Below are 19,594 nucleotides of genomic sequence, written 5' to 3' on the forward strand. Positions count from 1 at the left end.
AGCTCTGGAGCTCCAAGCAGGTTCCTAAGTCCCTTTGACTTATTTTTATTCATTTATTTCTTTGTTCTCTGGAGTATTCTAGCTATTCCAGGCTTTACATTCTCCTTTTCCTACCTCTGCTCTGGAATTGGGTCTTTCTTAAGAGTCATGGTTTCTTTTAATAGAGGAAAAGTATTTGCCAGCCAAGATCTGGGATTAGATGTTTAAAAATTTGTTTTATAATTTCTGAGAAGTTAAAGTCTCCTTAAAGAGTAAAAATCAAAAGCCATATCGAAAAATATGAATATGGAGCAAAATAAAAAACTTCTTTTAAAAAATGGGCTTCCCTGGTGGCTTCGAGGGTAAAGCGTCTGCCTGCAATGCGGGAGACCCAGGTTCAATCCCTGAGTCGGGAAGATCCCCTGGAGGAGGAAATGGCAACCCACTCCAGTACTCTTGCTTGGAAAATCCCATTGACAGAGGAGCCTGGGAGACTGCAGTCCATGGGAGTCGCAAAGAGTCGGACACGACTGAGCGGCTTCACTTTCCTTTCCTTTTGAAAACAAAAACACCATCGTAAGCCAAGTTGAAATAAAAATGACAAGTCAGAAGAAAATTAATTTGAATTCACAATATGTAGATATCAATGGATACCTCATTCCTCTAATACATACAGATCATATTAAGTAAAAAGGAAAACACAACAGACCAATAGAATGAGGAAGGGATATCATGAAAATATAAGAAAAGAAAATGTATATGTTTTTTAAACAACTAAAAGGTAAAACATCTGAATATAAAAATGCATTGAGATGTCATTTTTTTCACTTACCAGTTTGACAGATATCAAAAAACTTGGTAAAGTACCATTGATGAGGCTGTGGGGGGAAAGGGATTCTTCATACATTACAGATAGGAGAGTAAATTGGATTGTAGCCATCAAAATGTACAGCCATAAAACAGAATGTTGTGTAGCCATGTAAATGTGTGAGGAGAGCTCCTTTCCATTTTAGAAGAATGTTAATATCTATTCAAACTAATAAAATCAGCTTTAAAAAATATTAAGCTGATATATTGAAGTAGAAAAAATTCAAGTAGCACAACATAAAGACAAAAATTCTTAAGTTCTTGAAATCATTGGCTATTAAGAGTCAGACTTTAGAGACAAGCTATCTGTATTGTATTGCTAGCTCTGGCTACTCACTGTGTCATCTTAAAGCAAGTTATTTAACCCTGTCTGTGCCCCCATTTCTTCTTCTGAACAGTGAAGTAATAGCATCTACTTCATAGAGTTGTTGGGAAGATTAAATGAACCATGTACATAAAGTCTTTAAAATAGGGCCTGGCACATAGTAAGCACTCAATAAATGTCAGCTAATACCACCTAAGAGAATTTCTCTAAGACTGATGAGATGCCAGATTCTTGATATATAGTTAACTGTTGGGTATGGTTGGAGAATGGTATTTAGGTTAGTAGTGTTACCAGCGTTTAATGGTATGGAAAAAATAAAAAACTATGTATACACACACAAATATGTACACACACATTAAAACTGTACTGTGAGTATGGGTTTAATTTAATTGATTCTTTGATTCAACCAGTATTCCACATATTCATTCACCTGTGAAATGTTTATTGAGCACCTATATGTGCCAGGTGCCCCCTTAGGATCTTATAATTATCCGATTTGTCATTATAATCATCAGTTTGCTGAGTCAAGAATTCTAGTTCAAGTATTTACAATAATTAAAGATAACAGACATAATTCTTAGTGGCTCCCTAAGGCAAGTATTAAAACACTGTTGTTATTTCATTTCTAAAAGTATAAAGCCTGCACACATGCTTTATACTTAATATTTAAAACTTACTAAGTTTTAAGACTGTAAGCATATTATACTTTAAATGTTTTAAGTTATATCTGAGTAGCTACAGTAATGAAATAATTCTCTAGTAATAGTTACTAGTACAAAATATTTAAAAAAATTTTTGGCCAGGAATGGAGTGTAGGTATATTTTTAAATCTTGTTGGGAATGTAAGCTAGTTTATAAATTTAATAATTGCTTTTGAATATAAATCTAAAGATGTAGAATTTGTGTACTTACAATAATACTCAGGTTACTTTAAAGTGTATGTGTTTGTCTAACAGGCGCTTACAGCTTTTAGATGGGGAATATGAAGTAGCCATGCAGGAAATGGAAGAATGTCCAATAAGCAAGAAAAGAGCAACATGGGAGACTATTCTTGATGGGAAGGTATGGACTACTCAGAAGACTGAGCACGTTATAGTTATAAACTCCCATTTCTGATTGATGTTTTCTTCCCCGAATGGAAATTCATGTTGAAAGGAATTCATATTGGAAGGAAGAGTCCTTTTTTTTAATACCTTGAAAAACACAAATCAAAATTGTCTAGTCAGAGTATTTAATGGAAGGCATCATCCTTGGAGCCAGACCACCAGGTTCAAATCTCCACTCGTAGTTATGTGGCATCTGGCAAGTTACTTAATCCTGTGTGTCTCAGTTTTCTCATCTGTTAAGCAAGGCATAGAATTGATGGATTAAATGAAATAATTAGTGAAAGATGCTTAGCACCGTGCCTGGCATAAAATAAGTGCTCAATAAATGTTAACTGATATTTTAAATCCCATTCATAGTAACAGCAGGTAACATCTGACTAATAATAAACTTATCAGGAAATCTTTAAATCTTAGATGAAGCAGGCTTAAAATAACTTTTAAGAGACTTAAAAATAGGCATACATACATTTCTTGGATAGGCAGACAACAGAACCAGTGTCATTTGTTTCTAAATATATTAGATCAGTGTAGCAGCACAAGCAAAATCCTGAAAGGATTTTTTTTTTCCTTAAGCCTTAAAATTAGTCCAAAGTTAACCTAAAACAGTGTGTAATAGTACTACGGAAAATTATGGAAAAGTTTTTTGAGAACCTTTACTTTCCAGATAACAATAAAAGAACTTAAATTTATGGTACAAGTATAGGAATAGACAAGCACATCACTGAAGCATAGTCTTGAAATAGTTCTGAGTTTAATCTGTGATAAAATTGGTGTTAGATCTGTCTGGGAAAGATAAACCGTTTATTATCTATGTGACAGAATTACTCTCTAGCCATCTGGAAATAAATTTAGACCTAATAAATTCCAGAAGGCTCATAAATGTAAATGTAAAAATTAACACTACATAGCTTCAGAAAAAAGACAGGTGAATATTAATATAATCTTGCTATGAGAAAAGCCCTTCTAGGTATGATACAAAAGCTAGAAATCATAAAAACGACTAATTAAAACGAGTCGTTTCTATACTTCAAAAATCTAAAGTTAAAACCAAATGATGGACTGGGGCAAATATTTGTAACATACAAAAGGCTAATATGAATATGCAATTAATAAAAAACAGTCTAATTAGGAGAAATGGATAAAGAACAGTCTGAACAGTCTGATAGCTCAACAGATACAGATGACTAGTAAGCTTTTTAAAAAGATACTCAACTTTACTAGTATTCAGAGACATGCAAACAAAATCAGATTACTAGCTTTTGATTACTAGTTTGACAACAGTTAAAAGAAGTTGACAGTTTCTAGTTGGAGATGTGGGGACATATATTCTCATAGAATGCTTTAAGTTAAGAATAAGTTGATATAACTTTACTGGAGGGGAGACTGACAATATAAATGAAAATTTTAATTGTGTATATAGTCATTAACAATTTGATGTAACAGTTTATATTTTACAATTTTGTCACAAGGTAGTACCTAGATAACTGAAAAGATCTAGGTAACAAGTCTTGCCTGAAATTTTTAAATAGTGAAAAATTGGAAACACCTTAACTCTTAGAATGATAGCCATTAAAAAGGGTAATATTGTGCTCGCTTCGGCAGCACATATACTAAAATTGGAACGATACAGAGAAGATTAACATGGCCCCTGCGCAAGGATGACACGCAAATTCGTGAAGCATTCCATATTTTTGTTTGTGTTGTAAAAAAAAAAATATTTTGACAAGATTTCCATGATATTCAATTTTTACATAATAACACATATAACCACCTTTTCTAAAATTAAGCATAATAGTGGTTACCTTCAGGTGATGGGATTTTAAATAACTTATTTATATGTATCTATAGTGCTTGAATTTTCTGCAGATATTTGTTATTTTTATGTTTTAAATTTTTTAAAGTCTAAATTTATCCTTGAGAAAATAGGATTATTGTGTATGAGTTTTGAGGTTTTTCCAAGAAATTGAAACAATATTAAATTTCTTTTTTAAAATTTAAATTTCTTTATGAGAAAATAGAATTATTATATATGAGTTTATACTCATTATAAGACTTTATACGCATGCTGCAGTCCATGGGGTTGCAAAGAGTCAGACACGACTGAGCAACTGAATTGAACTGATACATGAGCTTGGGGGTTTTCCCAAGAAATTGAGGTATCCTTTTAAGTCAGGTCATATAGATTTGCTTCTTTTTAACAGCTCTATGTTATTCTTTTAAGTAAATGTCCCATAAGTTGCTAAACTAATGTCACTTAAGTTGATAATTTATTTTAATTTTTTTTACATTTTAACAAATGTTGTGAGTATACTTGTACTCACTTGTACATGTATCTTTTTGCATTGCAAGTATTTTTATAAGATAAATTCCTAGATACGGACTCACTCGGTCAGAATTGGTTTATATGATTACCCTTTCACGTCACTCCAGTCTAAAATTATAGTTTTAAAGGATTATTTGTAATAAAGATGTAGAAGGAGGTTAGACTTGTGTGGCAGTAAAATAGGAAATCATTGAAGATTTCTATAAAAAGGAATAACATGAAAGCATCTTTGACAAAAATTACTTGGTCTCCTGAATATGGATTGAGAAGTAAAAATTAGAAGCAGAGCAGCTGAGGTACTGCTCTCTAGTAATAAGATACTGTAGTAAGAATCTATACATGGTAATTATATGAGAATAGCAAGAATAGGTTTCAAATGTAATTGTGAAATTTTTAGTTTAGGGTCACTGCTGCTGCTGCTAAGTCGCTTCAGTCGTGTCCGACTCTGTGCGACCCCATAAACGGCAGCCCACCAGGCTCCCCTGTCCCTGGGATTCTCCAGGCAAGAAGTGGGTTGCCATTTCCTTCTCCTTTAGGGTCACTAGTAGAATGATAATGCTTGGGACAAAAATAAGTGTACTTGAGAAGAAAAGATAATAGATTCATGTCTAAACATATTTTAGTTCAGGATGACCTGGATATCCAAGTGACAATGTTTAGAGCTCTAAGTGTAAAGAAGGGAGAAGCAATTTGGGAATAATCTAATAGGTAAATCCTTGAGGATGGGTGAGAGATTGGGGCTTGTGGCTAAATGTTGACTAGGAACTAATTAAGGAGACCAAGGGAAGAGTGGTTTTGTAAGTGATTGAAAGTGGAGGAGGAAAGCCTCAGTGTCCTAAAATTCAGAGCGAGAATCAAGGGCAGTCATTGTGAAGCTGAGAAGTCAAAAATTATTCATTGCTAAAACCATTCAATTCAGTCAGATGTAATTGGTCATCTTCAGAGAAGTTGCAAACTGGCAGGCTTTGGGTACCATAGTTTTTTTTTTTTTTTTTAATTTGTTAGTTACCAGCAAATAAAAATGGGAGTATTTTTCATATGAACTTAAAAAAAAAGTCTGAAAATCGGGCTGTATTGGGCCAGTGTTTGTATGCGGAACCAGTGTAGCAATTGCCAGTCTGAGCCCTCTAGTACTATATACAGTCTTTACTGCGCCATACATTTACTCTATTTTCCTGGCTATCCATGTAGGCATTTGGGGGTTTTTAAAGGAAGAGTCTGTTGATTGAAGTCAGTTCTACATTAATATGTCATAATAAGTATTCTTTTTTTACTCCTACAATTTCTTTCAATTCATTTTTTGGGATCTTCACTGTTTTCATGTTTTTTCTTTTTTAGAGACTGCCTCCATTTGAAACATTTTCTCAGGGACCTACATTGCAGTTCACTCTTCGTTGGACAGGAGAGACCAATGATAAATCTACAGCTCCTATAGCCAAACCTCTTGCCACTAGAAATTCAGAGAGTCTTCATCAAGAAAATAAGCCTGGTTCAGTAAAACCTACTCAAACTATTGGTATGAAAACTTTGCTGTCAAAATAATGCTTTGCAGAGTTAGGACTTAGGTTTTAGATTAATTTGTCTTTTGCTCCAGTAATCTTCGGAAATATTATTTGACTTACCAGACACATTATGAGTAAATTATGATTCTCCTAAAGTTCTGTGATGAAGTGCTGATCAACAGTACTTTATTCACTAGATGTATGTGGGAATTTTGGAGATTTTTTTTTTTAATTTTAGAATCGTGGTATAATATATAGTATATATGCCATATATTACATAATATCTTCAAATGAGGTCTCAGTTCAGTTGCTCAGTCGTGTCCGACTCTGCGACCCCATGAATTGCAGCACACCAGGCCTCCCTGTCCATCACCAACTCCCAGAGTTCACCCAAACTCATGTCCATTGAGTCGGTGATGCCATCTAGCCATCTCATCCTCTGTCATCCCCTTTTCCTTCTGCCCCCAATCCCTCCCAGCATCAGAGTCTTTTCCAATGAGTCAGCTCTTCGCATGAGGTGGCCAAAGGATTGGAGTTTCAGCTTTAGCATCATTCCTTCCAAAGAACACCCAGGACTGATCTCCTTTAGAAGGGACTGGTTGGATCTCCTTGCAGTCCAAGGGACTCTCAAGAGTCTTCTCCAACACCACAGTTCAAAAGCATCAATTCTTCGGCGCTCAGCTTTCTTCACAGTCCAACTCTCACATCCATACATGACTACTGGAAAAACCATGGCCTTGACTAGACGGACCTTTGTTGGCAAAGTAATGTCTCTGCTTTTAAATATGCTATCTAGGTTGGTCATAACTTTCCTTCCCAGGAGTAAGCGTCTTTTAATTTCATGGCTGCAGTCACCATCTGCAGTGATTTTGGAGCCCCCAAAAATAAAGTCTGACACTGTTTCCCCATCTGTTTCCCATGAAGTGATGGGACCAGATGCCATGATCTTTGTTTTCTGAATGTTGAGCTCTAAGCCAATTTTTTCACTCTCCTCTTTCACTTTCATCAAGAGGGTTTTTAGTTCCTCGTCACTTTCTGCCATAAGGGTGGTGTCATCTGCCTATCTGAGGTTATTGATATTTCTCCCGGCAATCTTGATTCCAGCTTGTGTTTCTTCCAGCCCAGCGTTTCTCATGATGTACTCTGCATAGAAGTTAAATAAGTAAGGTGACAATACACAGCCTTGACGTACTCCTTTTCCTATTTGGAACCAGTCTGTTGTTCATGTCCAGTTATAAACTTGCTTCCTGACCTGCATATAGGTTTCTCAAGAGGCAGGTCAGGTAGTCTGGTATTCCCATCTCTTTCAGAATTTTCCACAGTTTATTGTGATCCACACAGTCAAAGGCTTTGGCATAGTCTATAGATAGCTTTATGTCAATTTAGGATACATTAAATTTGTCCCAAACTCATGAGAAAATGATTGGTTTTCAGAGCTTTGTAGTTTTGAATTGCAGCTATAAAGGGCTTTGGAACAATGTGCTTTTTCAAATTTACATAAAAATTTGTTTATGTTATGGAACTGACTTAACCACTTAAGAATATTTGAACAATTTGGGGGCTGGAAGAGGATTATTATAACCTGAATTTTATCAGGTTAAATTTTGTAGTAAATTTTTAAGAGGAGAAACATTTACAAATTGTACCAGTTAGCTCTGTTGGGTTAAGGCCCAGGTTGCAGTATTCTTTCATTTTTTATCTGCCTAATGAGAACACTGTCCTTGACCTGAGGGTATCCATGTGTTTTATCTAAGACTGTTTAAGAAGGCAGAAGGGAGCTGTCTTTGACATATGCCACTCAAGTCCGTCCATTAGCTGTGTGCAAGTCACTGTAGTTAGAGTCAGTTTTAGGAGACGTAAGAAATGACCCCTGTCAGGGGAAAGATTTCCCAAGGAAATTGTAGTCTGGGCACTTCTCAAAGTGTTCTGTGGCCAAATACTAGTAAAAGAGTTTTCAGGAAACTGAGTAGAAAAGATTTTTACAAAGTTTTACATAGGAAATGATTACTTATGTCAGGAGAAATACAAATTTTCATTTTTAAGTCAGTAAAATAATACACCAAAATTATTAATGATGATGTTTTGGATTTGGAATGATATTATTACAATCATTTTCATTTAATTTGTTAAACCAATATTTAGTGGATGTCTGCTCACTGTTGTGCACTGGAAATACAGAGACCAAGAACAAAACCTTACTTTGACCTCAAAGTGCTTAAAGAATTAAAGTGACTACGTATAATACTTGGGGTTATTTTTTAAATGTTTTAGAACATGATAGGTGTCTTAATGTTTTAGGACATTTTAAAGGGGAAAAAAGAATGGATCCTACCAGTAAAGACCTTAGTATCTGGTTAGGTTGCTGATAAAGGGATTGTTCCCTGAAATCACTTGAGGGTGAAAACATTGTATTAAATGCCACAGGAAGAATTTTGTGAAACCTTTATTGTTTAATTATGTTCACAACAGATATTATTTCACTTTTTAGAAGCAAGTATTTTCATTAAAAGTGTATGTTTTCAGCTGTTAAAGAATCATTGACTACAGATCTGCAAACAAGAAAAGAAAAAGATACTTCAAATGAAAACCGACAAAAATTAAGAATATTTTATCAGGTAAACATAGCTGACCCTTCTTTTAAGTAATCATGAGATACTTTTGTTTTGCACGTTCTATCTGAAATATTTTGACATTTAAATAAATAGAATGCCTCTGACTTTTCCTTTTATATTATTTTAACTATGTTTAAAGTTTATATTGAAACAAAATATCTTGAGATATATAAGTTGGAGATTTGCTGTTCTTTTTGTTTTTTGTTATCTTTAAAGTTCCTTTATAACAACAATACGAGACAACAAACTGAAGCAAGAGATGACCTACATTGCCCTTGGTGCACCCTGAACTGCCGCAAACTTTATAGCTTACTTAAACATCTTAAACTCTGCCATAGCAGATTTATCTTCAATTATGTTGTAAGTAGCTTTTCATTTTTTCTTACTATTATACATTATGATAAAATTTGGCTTTCAGAAATTGTACTTTGTGCAGAATGCCAAAGTTTCTACACTGAAGGGATTGTTTATGGATGAATTACGGTGAATGATTCAGTGTTTGTGTATATTTGCACAGTGCACCTCTAATGACTCACATAATCCTCACCCCAGCTCTTTGAATTAAGTGGTAATTTCCTTATCCTTGCTCAGACAAGAAATAATTTGTACAGTTACCAAGCCAATAAATGGCACAGCCAGGATTTTAACATGGATCTTTTTGACTCCAGATCTTCTGGGCCCCTGTTCACCATGCTGGTATGCCTGGCTTATTTTAGTTTTCAAAACATTTAAGAACCCACAAGTACATTTTAATTAAGTTGGAGGAATAGGTATTTAAGATAGGATAATTAATATTTTATTTTTCTAATCACCTTGCCATTTTTGTTACAGTATCATCCAAAAGGTGCTAGGATAGATGTTTCTATCAACGAGTGTTATGATGGCTCCTATGCAGGAAATCCTCAGGATATTCATCGCCAACCCGGATTTGCTTTTAGTCGCAATGGACCAGTAAAGAGAACACCTATCACACACATTCTTGTGTGCAGGTAGGTAAAAAGGGCATGTGGCAAAAGTTTATTTTCTGACTTTATTGATGTTTGAGGAATAAAGGGAAGCCATTCAAAACTACTGTTTAGGTGGCAGTTCTTATTTCAGTATTAAATAAGTCTCTGGGGTTGCATACTGCTTTATAACTCTCCCTGGCTCCTGTTTCTACAGTGGTTTTCTCACTTCCTCCTCACAGCTTTTTCCTGTGTTAATGTGGCTACTGCTCTAGTGGTTATAGGGAGAGTAAAGTGTCTCCCAGTAGAAGTTTCTGTGTGCATGCCTGGGTGGAAACCTCTGGAAGAAAGGAATGTACTCTGAGTAGTGTGAGCCCTCTCTGTGGTACTTAATATTACATCAACATTTCTTTTCATTAGGCCAAAAAGAACAAAAGCAAGTATGTCTGAATTTCTTGAATCCGAAGATGGAGAAGTGGAACAGCAGCGAACATACAGTAGTGGACACAACCGCCTCTATTTCCATAGTGATACTTGTTTACCTCTCCGTCCACAAGAAATGGAAGTAGATAGTGAAGATGAAAAAGACCCCGAATGGCTAAGAGAAAAAACCATTACTGTAATTATTACTGTTCTGTTGCTGTTACCATCATCATCATTATCATTATCGACAATGATTTTACAATTTTATGATGAAATGATTTTGTTTGAAAACTAATAACTTTAATATGAATTAAATTTTTGATTTAATGTTAAGGAGCATTTTTCTAAATTAAGGAATTCAGGAATCGACAATTTTTGTAATTGTGTCATTTGAATAGTTACCAACTAAAGGAAATACAGGTTTTCTTTTTGTGATTTTGTGTTTTTTCATTTTGTTTAAAGGCAACTATTTCATAACTAAGGATTTCCCTTTTAAAATTACCACTTAAATGGATGTTGGAAACATTGCTGCTTTGCTATATAAATAAGTAGTGGTATTTTTAGTTACAAAAAATTCTGTTTTTAACATTCTCACAATTTTTTCTTAGAAATATCAATTATATTTATTCTGCATCTAATAAATTTTTTTTCCTCTTTTTTTCTAAAAGCAAATTGAGGAATTTTCTGATGTTAATGAAGGAGAGAAAGAAGTGATGAAACTATGGAATCTCCATGTCATGAAGCATGGGTAGGGTGTTTCTAGATTTAAATATTCCATTTCCTTCATGTTCTTTTTGTTGCTTCACATTCTGTAAATCTGTGTTAGGATCTTACTTAAAATTTAGGTATAATTTGTCCTAAATATCCTAATTGAGGTATTAGAAAAATGGTTACCTTCAAAGAATGTTTAAGTAAGGCGCTAGCTCCATCTAACAGCAGGTTTTTAGTTAATGTTTTTGTAATAACCCAGCTTTTATTCCTTTTATTGCTAGGGAATACATAAATAATACACTGTGTGCTACACACCTGGAAATCCTGAAAACTACTAACACAATTATTAACAAAATTTTTAACTGCTTTATTATTCAGAGTAAAATTTTTAACTGCTTTATTATTCAGAGCCAGCTTTTCTTATTTCTTACTACCATTTCATAAAGCTGAGGGTAGAACAATCCTAATTTCTCGTGCCTTTGGGGCCGTAGCATTGTTTTTCCTGTACATCTGCTTCCCTGTGTGAACTATTTACCTGTCAGTACATAGATTCTTCTCTACCTTCATTAGTATTAGACCCTCAAATAAGGCTTTCTTTTATAGCACATGGATCTAAGGTTTTTTCCTTTAAAGGTTAAATGAAATAAATGGGAAGAAGCGTTTTATTTTCTTTATTCTTGGGGAATGGAGGACTTAAGTGTTTTAAGTTCTAGTTCAGATGACTGGGTGCATCGCTTATAGCCTTTTTTATTTTTGGTAAACTGCCTTGAGCTAAGAATAGTCTTCACATTTTTAGTGGGTTGTAAAAAAAATTAAAGAGGAAGACAATAGAGATTACATATGGCTTGCTAAATCGTTTGAGTCGTGTCCAACTCTTTGTGACTCTATGGACTGTAGCCCACCAGGCTCCTCTGTCCATGGGATTCTCCAGGCAAGAATACTGGTGTGGGTTGCCGTGTCTTCCTCCAGGGGATCTTTCCAACCTAAGGATCAAACTCGCGTCTCTTATGTCTCCTGTGTTGGCAGGAGGTCTTTATTTACCACTAGCACCATCTGGAAGGCCCACATATGGGCCTAAATACATATGGGCCTTGCAAAGCCTAAAATACTTAGTGTTTAGCCTTTTACAGAAAATGTTTGCTTCATCCCTGGTCTAGTCATTAAAACTCAGTTATGAGTAAATATGTATGTGGAGGCTTGGCTGAAATCTCTTTCTCCTTTTGTCCTGATATGCCAGTTTCAAGATAGAATTTTAGTCAAATTACTTAATTGAGTTATATTTTAATTCCTGATCCAAATCTGTCAGCATAAGAACTACTAGGTTCAGTATAAACTGGCATTACAAAGTGGCAGGTAGTTGGTAAACTATTTGTATTTTTTCAGATCTGCAATCAGGCTTTTACATTTTACAGATTCTGTTTTGAGTCGCAGTGGGTAATTGAACATCCATCTCCTATTTGGTTTAATTTGGTTCTCTCAAATTTTATTCCTTGTCTTCCACCAAAACAGTCACACTATACCACAATTGTTGTGACATGTTCATTTTTTCAAAAGTTTACCATTAACTGAAAGTGTGTAGAAACACTGCTTCTGAAATAGGAAACTGAGAGAATAGTGTTACACAGTTAATGAAAGTGGAGTGGCAAGAGAAAATATTTTACACTTTTAACTGCTAACTTCCTAATTTCATTAGGAAAAACAGAAATGACATCTGTTTAAGCTCTGGTTAAATTAAACCTCTTTAAATTTCTAACATGGTAAGTTTATTCAGGTGATGGAATCTCAGATTCACTATAGTTTTGCTAGTTAAATCATCACTTACCTAGATATAGTCTTATTATCTTGTAATAGTTATCACTGTGGCCTTTGACAGAAATACTTTGTATTGTTGTTGATGTGTTTGTGTTTTTATTAAATAGGTTTATTGCTGACAATCAAATGAATCATGCCTGTATGCTGTTTGTAGAAAACTATGGACAGAAAATAATTAAGAAGAATTTATGTCGAAACTTCATGCTTCATCTAGTCAGCATGCATGACTTTAATCTTATTAGCATAATGTCAATAGATAAAGCTGTTACCAAGCTCCGTGAAATGCAACAAAAATTAGAAAAAGGAGAATCTGCTTCCCCTGCAAATGAAGAAGTCACTGAAGAACAAAATGGGACAGCAAATGGATTTAGTGAAATTAACTCAAAAGAGAAAGCTTTGGAAACAGATGGTGTCTCAGGGGTTTCAAAACAGAGCAAAAAACAAAAACTCTGAAAAGGCTTAACCCCCACATTATGGACAAACACTGAAATTTCATTCTAGGGAATTCAGCCTCTAGGAAGGGTTCTGTTTTTGTTTTTAATCATAGGTTCCAAACAGGCACTGTCAGATGAAGTAAATGATTTCAACAAGGATATTTTTAATCAGGGTTCTACTTCACTTCAGTATGCAGCATTACCCGCATATCAGTTTTATTGATGTCATTAAAATATTCTCAAGTTCAAGCATGAAAAGCAATACCTTAAAGTATTTTTAACTTCAACACTTGTCTTATGAAATATACTGAATTGATAATCTAGAAAGTATTTCCTATTTATAATGTGTTGGTTTTTTTTTTTTTTTTTTTTTTTTTTTGCATTTGTGACTGGCTGTTTTTCTACTTTGTAATTGTGAGACATTGTCTTGGGGAGGGAAAATTAGAATGTGATTCCTTTTTTTAGAAACTGAAGATTTTTGTGAAATTATGTTGCAGTACTGTTTGCAATCAGACCTTAATCCTTGACTTTGAAATCATTTATCAATTTGGAATGCAAAAGTACAACATAAGGTATTTTACATTATCGGAGTTCATTTTACAATTTAAAAATAGCACTTCTTCATCTTAGGCCTGTTTGAGAACATGTTAATTTTTCACATTGTCAGTGAAATGTCAATGTTGGCTTCTAAGGTCACTGACCATCCATTTGTTTTTATGTGGATAATTTTAGTGCATTGCTCACCCAGTATATTGTTTTAAACTTGAACATTTTGCTGTTTTTTTTTCTTCTTTCCCAATTAGGTAATCACATGGAAGATTCAGCTGTCCACATCTGTTCATTAGGATTGTAAACCAAGGGAAGAACGAGTTTAAGATTTTTAAGATGCCACTTTTGAGGGAGGAAATGTTCTATAAAAATGAACCAGAAAATGTTGTAACTTTTTTTTTTCTTTGCAAGGATGTCTTCGTAATGTGTTTCATGATTAGAATATCCAATGCAGATAAGCTGACTTGAATCGTTGTGAGCAGTTTTGCCCTGTGTTATATGTGTCTCATGCACATATTTACAGTTGGATTTTCTCCAACAGAAAGTGGTTTCACTACTGGCACATTAACAAGCACCAATAGATTTTTAGTCCAACTCCAAGCACTGTGGTTGAGTAACATCACCTCAATTTTTTATTATCCTTAAAGATAATTGCATTTTCATATTCTTTATTTATAAAGGATCAATGCTGCTGTAAATACCGGTATTTTTAATTTTTTTAATTTCATTCCACCACCATCAGATGCAGTTCCCTATTTTGTTTAATGAAGGGATATATAAGCTTTCTAATGGTGTCTTCAGAAATTTATAAAATGTAAATACTGATTTGATTGGTCTTTAAGATGTGTTTAACTGTGAGGCTATTTAACTGATAGTGTGGATGTGATTTGTCATCCAGTATTAAGTTCCTAGTCATTGATTTTTTTTGTGTTAAAAAAAAATAGGAAAGAGGGAAACTGCAGCTTTCATTACAGACTCCTTGATTGGTAAGCTCTCCAAATGATGAGTTACAGTAAACTCTGATTATGCCTCTGCATAGTGGATTTCGAGCATTTCTCTCGGGCTTTAATTTGCTAAAGCTGTGCACATATGTAAAAAAAAAAAAAAAAATAGATTATTTTAGGGGAGATGTAGGTGTAGAATTATTGCTTATGTCATTTCTTAAGCAGTTATGCTCTTAATGCTTAAAAGAAGGCTAGCATTGTTTGCACAAAAAGTTGGTGATTCCCTCCCCCAAATAGTAATGAAATTACTTCTGTTGAGTAAACTTTTTATGTCATCTTATAATAAAAGCTGAAAAAATCCCTTTGTTTCTATTTATAAAAAAAAGCTTTTCTATATGTACCCTTGATAAGAGATTTTGAAGAAATCATGTAAGATGATAAAACATTTGAATGGTACAGTAGATGTAAAAAAAAAATCAGTTTAAAAGAACGTTTGTTTTTACATTAAATGTTTATTTGAAATCAAATGATTTTGTACATAAAGTTCAATAATATAAAAGCTGCATTCTGTTTTGTTTTTTATTATATTATGAATTGTTAATACACGCACAAAAATTTTGGCTTGGCTAAGATAGGAAATATCCAAAAATATATATCTATCAGAGCAAATAAGTTGAGAAAAATTAATGTGAAATCCTGCTTTCGGTTCTGGTAATAGCAGTTGCAACTAGTGTGTCATACTGTCACATAAAAAATATTTTAAATTTGATAGTCTAGGGTAATGTCAATATTAATTGCCCTAATGCTGATTCACCTTTGGTTTTTTCAATTTTCTTTTGAATGAAAAAGGATTTATGTTGGCTTTCAAAAAGCCATATAGTGAGACACAAATAATAAAACAATTATGTAATAAAATACTATATTCTGTGAGGTCAGTAGTTGAAATTAATTTAGAAGAATTGAGGAAAATGTTACCGAAGTGTTGACAGTTCCACTGTGCTTGCTTTATTTACAAGAAATAGCTTGCCTGTACACATGTTGTGTATTCTTTGAGCTGAGCGCCCCTCTGGTTCCAAAGCTCACTCTGTGTTTCTTTAAGCACCTGCTTCCTTTTCATTAGACTGCTGAGTCAGTCTCACTAGCCTTAGTAGTGACTCATGGTCTTCATTGGTGTTCAGATATTTGTTACATAAACTGAAGGCCTTATATGCCATGCTAACTAAGCATTTGGATTTCAGGCAGTAAGAAGTATTTGGAGATTAACTGCACAGACATGACACAAACCAGTCTGTGTCATAGGTGAGCCGTGGCTCCAAGAATCTGGGAGGGAAGAAGCTCTCCACAGGGAGAAGCACAGGGATGCTGCGGGAGTCCTCCAGGTGAGATACCCAACTAAATAACAGAACTCTGCCCATTGTGAAGTAAGTGCCCAAGAAGTAATCATGGTGTTTCAATGTGAAGAAATGAACTAATCAGCAGTGACAAAGCCAAGGGAAGTAGAGTTTCATAAAGGAAGCCGTCCTGTAACAGAAAATGAGTTTAAAACAGCAACTTTAAGGGTTAAATAACAGAAAACAAGTTTGAGGAGTTTGCTGTTAATAAATGGAAAATGAGTCGGAGAAGTTTATCATGAATACGTGGGAAATATGGCCATCGAAAGAGGGAAACAGGCAGAGAGATTGGGGAGAGTGGATAGGAAGGTTGAGCCTGCAGACTACGGAAGACACAGAGGACACCAAAGATACACATTGCCAGAAAAGGAAAGAATTAGATCAAGAACACAGGTGGATTCAGCTTGCTAAAGATGAAAGAGTGCTGATAATACTGTTGGGTAAAACATGGAGAAGTGGGTACTCAACGACATTTCTGGTGAGGAAATAAGCTAGTACAACCTCTACAGAATAATTTGGTACTTACCATTAAAATCATAATGCGTTTAACCTTTGCCCCAACAATTTTATCTTCAGGAATTTGATCCAACATAAACGGGCCCATGTAAATTGACAAACTGACCGCTGTTGAGCAGATTAGAAAGGTACAGAAAAGTTTCTAGAATACTTCCATTTTTAACAAGATTTGAAAAGAATATGTGCCCATATTTGCTTGGGTGAAGAATATGACTAAATGGATACACAAAAGCAACTGCTGTCAGAAAAGATGTCTGGGTGAAAGGACATGTAGGAAGGAGGCTGTTGCTGTGCAGTTTTCAAATCTAAATGTACTGCCTGTTTTCCGTAGTTCTTACATTTTAAAAAGCTGAAAAAACAAAGAGGGATGGTTTCTCACTGGGAACCAGGTATAATGGATAAGTTGTTAACAAGGATTTGGAACACAGTCAATTGGTATTAAGTAAAACAGGCACTGTAAAAAATAGTCTGAAAGCTGTATTTATATTTTTTTTGTTAATCTAAATAGTATGTCACTCCAAAGAAAGCAGAGATACATGTTTTATTAACTATACCAGTACCATATTAAAATGGATCATTGATGGTTCCCAGTTGTTGACTGTGTAGATCACAACAAACTGGAACATTCTTAAAGAGAAAGGAATACCAGAGAAATCTGTATGCAGGTCAAGAAGCAACAGTTAGAACTGGATATGGAACAACAGACTGGTTCCAAATGGGGAAAGGAGTACGTCAAGGCTGTATACTGTCACCCTGTTTATTTAACTTATATGCAGAGGACATCATGCAAAATGCTGGGCTGGATGAAGCACGGGCTGGATGAAGCACAGGCTGGAATCAAGATTGCAAGGAGAAATATCAGTAACCTCAGATACACAGATGACACCACCCTTATGGCAGAAAGAGAAGAGGAACTAAAGAGCCTCTTGATGAAAGTGAAAGAGGCGAGTGAAAAAGTTGGCTTAAAGCTCAACATTCAGAAAACGAAGATCATGGCATCCGGTCCCATCACTTCATGGGAAATACATGGGGAAACAGTGGAAACAGTGTCAGACTTTATTTTGGGGGGCTCCAAAATCACTGCAGATGGTGACTGCAGCCATAAAATTAAAAGACACTTGCTCCTTGGAAGAAAAGTTATGACCAACTAGACAGCATATTAAAAAGCAGAGACATTCCTTTACCAACAAAAGGTCCATCTAGTCAAAGCTATGGTTTTTCCAGTAGTCCTGTACAGATGTGAGAGTTGAACTATAAAGAAAGCTGAGAGCCGAAGAACTGATGCTTTTGAACTGTGGTGTTGGAGAAGACTCTTGAGAGTCCCTTGGACTGCAAGGAGATCCAACCAGTCAATCCTAAAGGAAATCAGTCCTGAATATTCACTGGAAGGACTGATGCTGAAGCTGAAACTCCAATACTTTGGCCACCTGATGCAAAGAACTGACTGACTGGAAAAGACCCCGATTCTGGGAAAGATTGAAGGCAGGAGAAGAAGGGGACAAAAGAGGATGAAATGGTTGGATGGCATCACCAACGTGATGGACATGGGTTTGAGTAAACTCCGGGAATTGGTGGTGGACAGGGAAGCCGGTGTGCTGCAGTCCATGGGGTCACAAAAAGTGGGACACAACTGAGCGACTGAACTGAACTGAGTTGTTGACAGCATAAAAACCATACTTTTCCTGCCTATTGGAATTCACTATCTTTCCAGTCTTCACCTCTCATGTATGCAGTCTCCCCTCCAACCAGGTAGGGTACCAGAGTACAGCATGGTACACACCATGCACCCTGTTCTCCATACACAGTCTACAATCCAATTTCTGGAGCACCTTCTGTTTCTATGTACTATTTGTACAAGTGTAAGTGGTTTTTATACAGAGGTAAAAATTCACTCAAGTATATTCTTAGAAAAACATAAGATTGTTACTTAAATGTCACATGGATGAATCACATTATAAAGCTGCTTTTAGAGAACAGGGTGTGTATCTCCCAAGCTACTGTATTTCATCGGTTGTCTTTTCCCATTTCTGACTACCATCCTATCCACCCACATGGCAGAACTTAACCAGTGGCCACCTACAGGTACACCATCTCCTAGAATCCTATTTCTGTCCATGCTACTCCATCCCTTTTCAGAGCCCTAATAGCTTCTACCTCTTTGGTAGCACACTCCCACTCCAGCCGTTCAGTCATTCATCTGTAGACATGTGCCGGGGCTTATCCCAAGTACTGGGAATGAGCTGAGTAAGACTCATGTTTCAAGGATTCTCCCAGTTCTCATGGATCAAAACTAAGGTCACTTCTTTCTCCTAACAACCATGCACCTCTTTGCTAGACTTACTGCTCATTACTCCAGAGAAGCGGTGAAGCTACACAGGTCACAGAATGAAAGCTTTTTCTATTTTGAGACAAACCTATGAATCACCTAGAACAAGGACCTAGAATGTAACGGGGGTCCAACAAATCTTAACTCCCTTATTCACTAATTCAACTAAGATTTTCTTCTGAGTGGATTCTGTCCAAATGATCCTATTTCTCTTATTTGGGGAAAGCGGGGAACTGGCTCTTCTGTGAGGCCCTGAAGGGAAAGGACCACGGTTGCCATGCCATTAATTAGGCTCATGGAGCCTTATTTATTCCTTAGATACTTCCTGGACACCTATAATGGCCTTTGCCTTAGTTAAGTGTGAGGATACAAAGATGAAGAAGCCAGACATTGTTCTGTCCTCGTGAATCTTGAATTCCAGAGAGGGTGACATTCGTTCATATTTTAGTAAGCCAGGTTAGTAAGCTAAACGTCTCATCTCAAATTGGTGCCCCAGGGACATAGGGCAGTGTGGACACAGAGGAGCGTGGCAGAAGAACTGAGAGTACACAGGCCTAGATGTGAATGCCAACTCCAGGGCATTTTGGAGCTGCAACTTTGCAGCTCCAAAACTCAGTTACTTGACAACACTGAGTTTGTTTCTTCAACTGTAAAATGGGATCAAAATCCCTCCTTCAATAGGCTGGGAGGTGGGAGGGAGGGATTCAAGAGGGAGGGGACATATGTATACCCACGGCTGATTCACGTTAATATATGGCAGAAACCAACACAAACTTGGAAAGCAATTATCCTCCAATTAAAAATACATTTAAAAAGTCACAACTATAGCA

The 19,594-nt window shown here is 35.6% G+C and overlaps 1 protein-coding gene and 1 non-coding gene across 5 annotated transcripts in view; both read left to right on the forward strand.

Moving 5' to 3' along the window:
- SUZ12 (SUZ12 polycomb repressive complex 2 subunit) overlaps positions 1 to 15,094 on the forward strand; it is a 39,615-nt gene extending 24,521 nt beyond the window's left edge. For all 4 annotated transcript variants that reach the window (XM_055577202.1, XM_055577201.1, XM_055577198.1 and 1 more), the window contains 8 exons: positions 2,128 to 2,233; positions 5,939 to 6,116; positions 8,626 to 8,717; positions 8,931 to 9,074; positions 9,546 to 9,703; positions 10,079 to 10,277; positions 10,750 to 10,829; positions 12,712 to 15,094. In XM_055577202.1, coding sequence (XP_055433177.1) covers positions 2,128 to 2,233; positions 5,939 to 6,116; positions 8,626 to 8,717; positions 8,931 to 9,074; positions 9,546 to 9,703; positions 10,079 to 10,277; positions 10,750 to 10,829; positions 12,712 to 13,057 — 1,303 coding nt within the window. In that variant the 3' untranslated portion in view covers positions 13,058 to 15,094. The remainder of the gene's footprint in view (positions 1 to 2,127; positions 2,234 to 5,938; positions 6,117 to 8,625; positions 8,718 to 8,930; positions 9,075 to 9,545; positions 9,704 to 10,078; positions 10,278 to 10,749; positions 10,830 to 12,711) is intronic.
- On the forward strand, positions 3,864 to 3,970 carry LOC129651845 (U6 spliceosomal RNA). The gene has a single exon (XR_008714352.1). It is a non-coding gene; the product is annotated as a U6 spliceosomal RNA (small nuclear RNA).
- Positions 15,095 to 19,594: the final 4,500 nt, after the last annotated feature.

This window comes from Bubalus kerabau, chromosome 4 (assembly GCF_029407905.1).
Source record: "Bubalus kerabau isolate K-KA32 ecotype Philippines breed swamp buffalo chromosome 4, PCC_UOA_SB_1v2, whole genome shotgun sequence".
In the NCBI taxonomy this organism is placed as follows: Eukaryota; Metazoa; Chordata; class Mammalia; order Artiodactyla; family Bovidae; genus Bubalus; species Bubalus kerabau.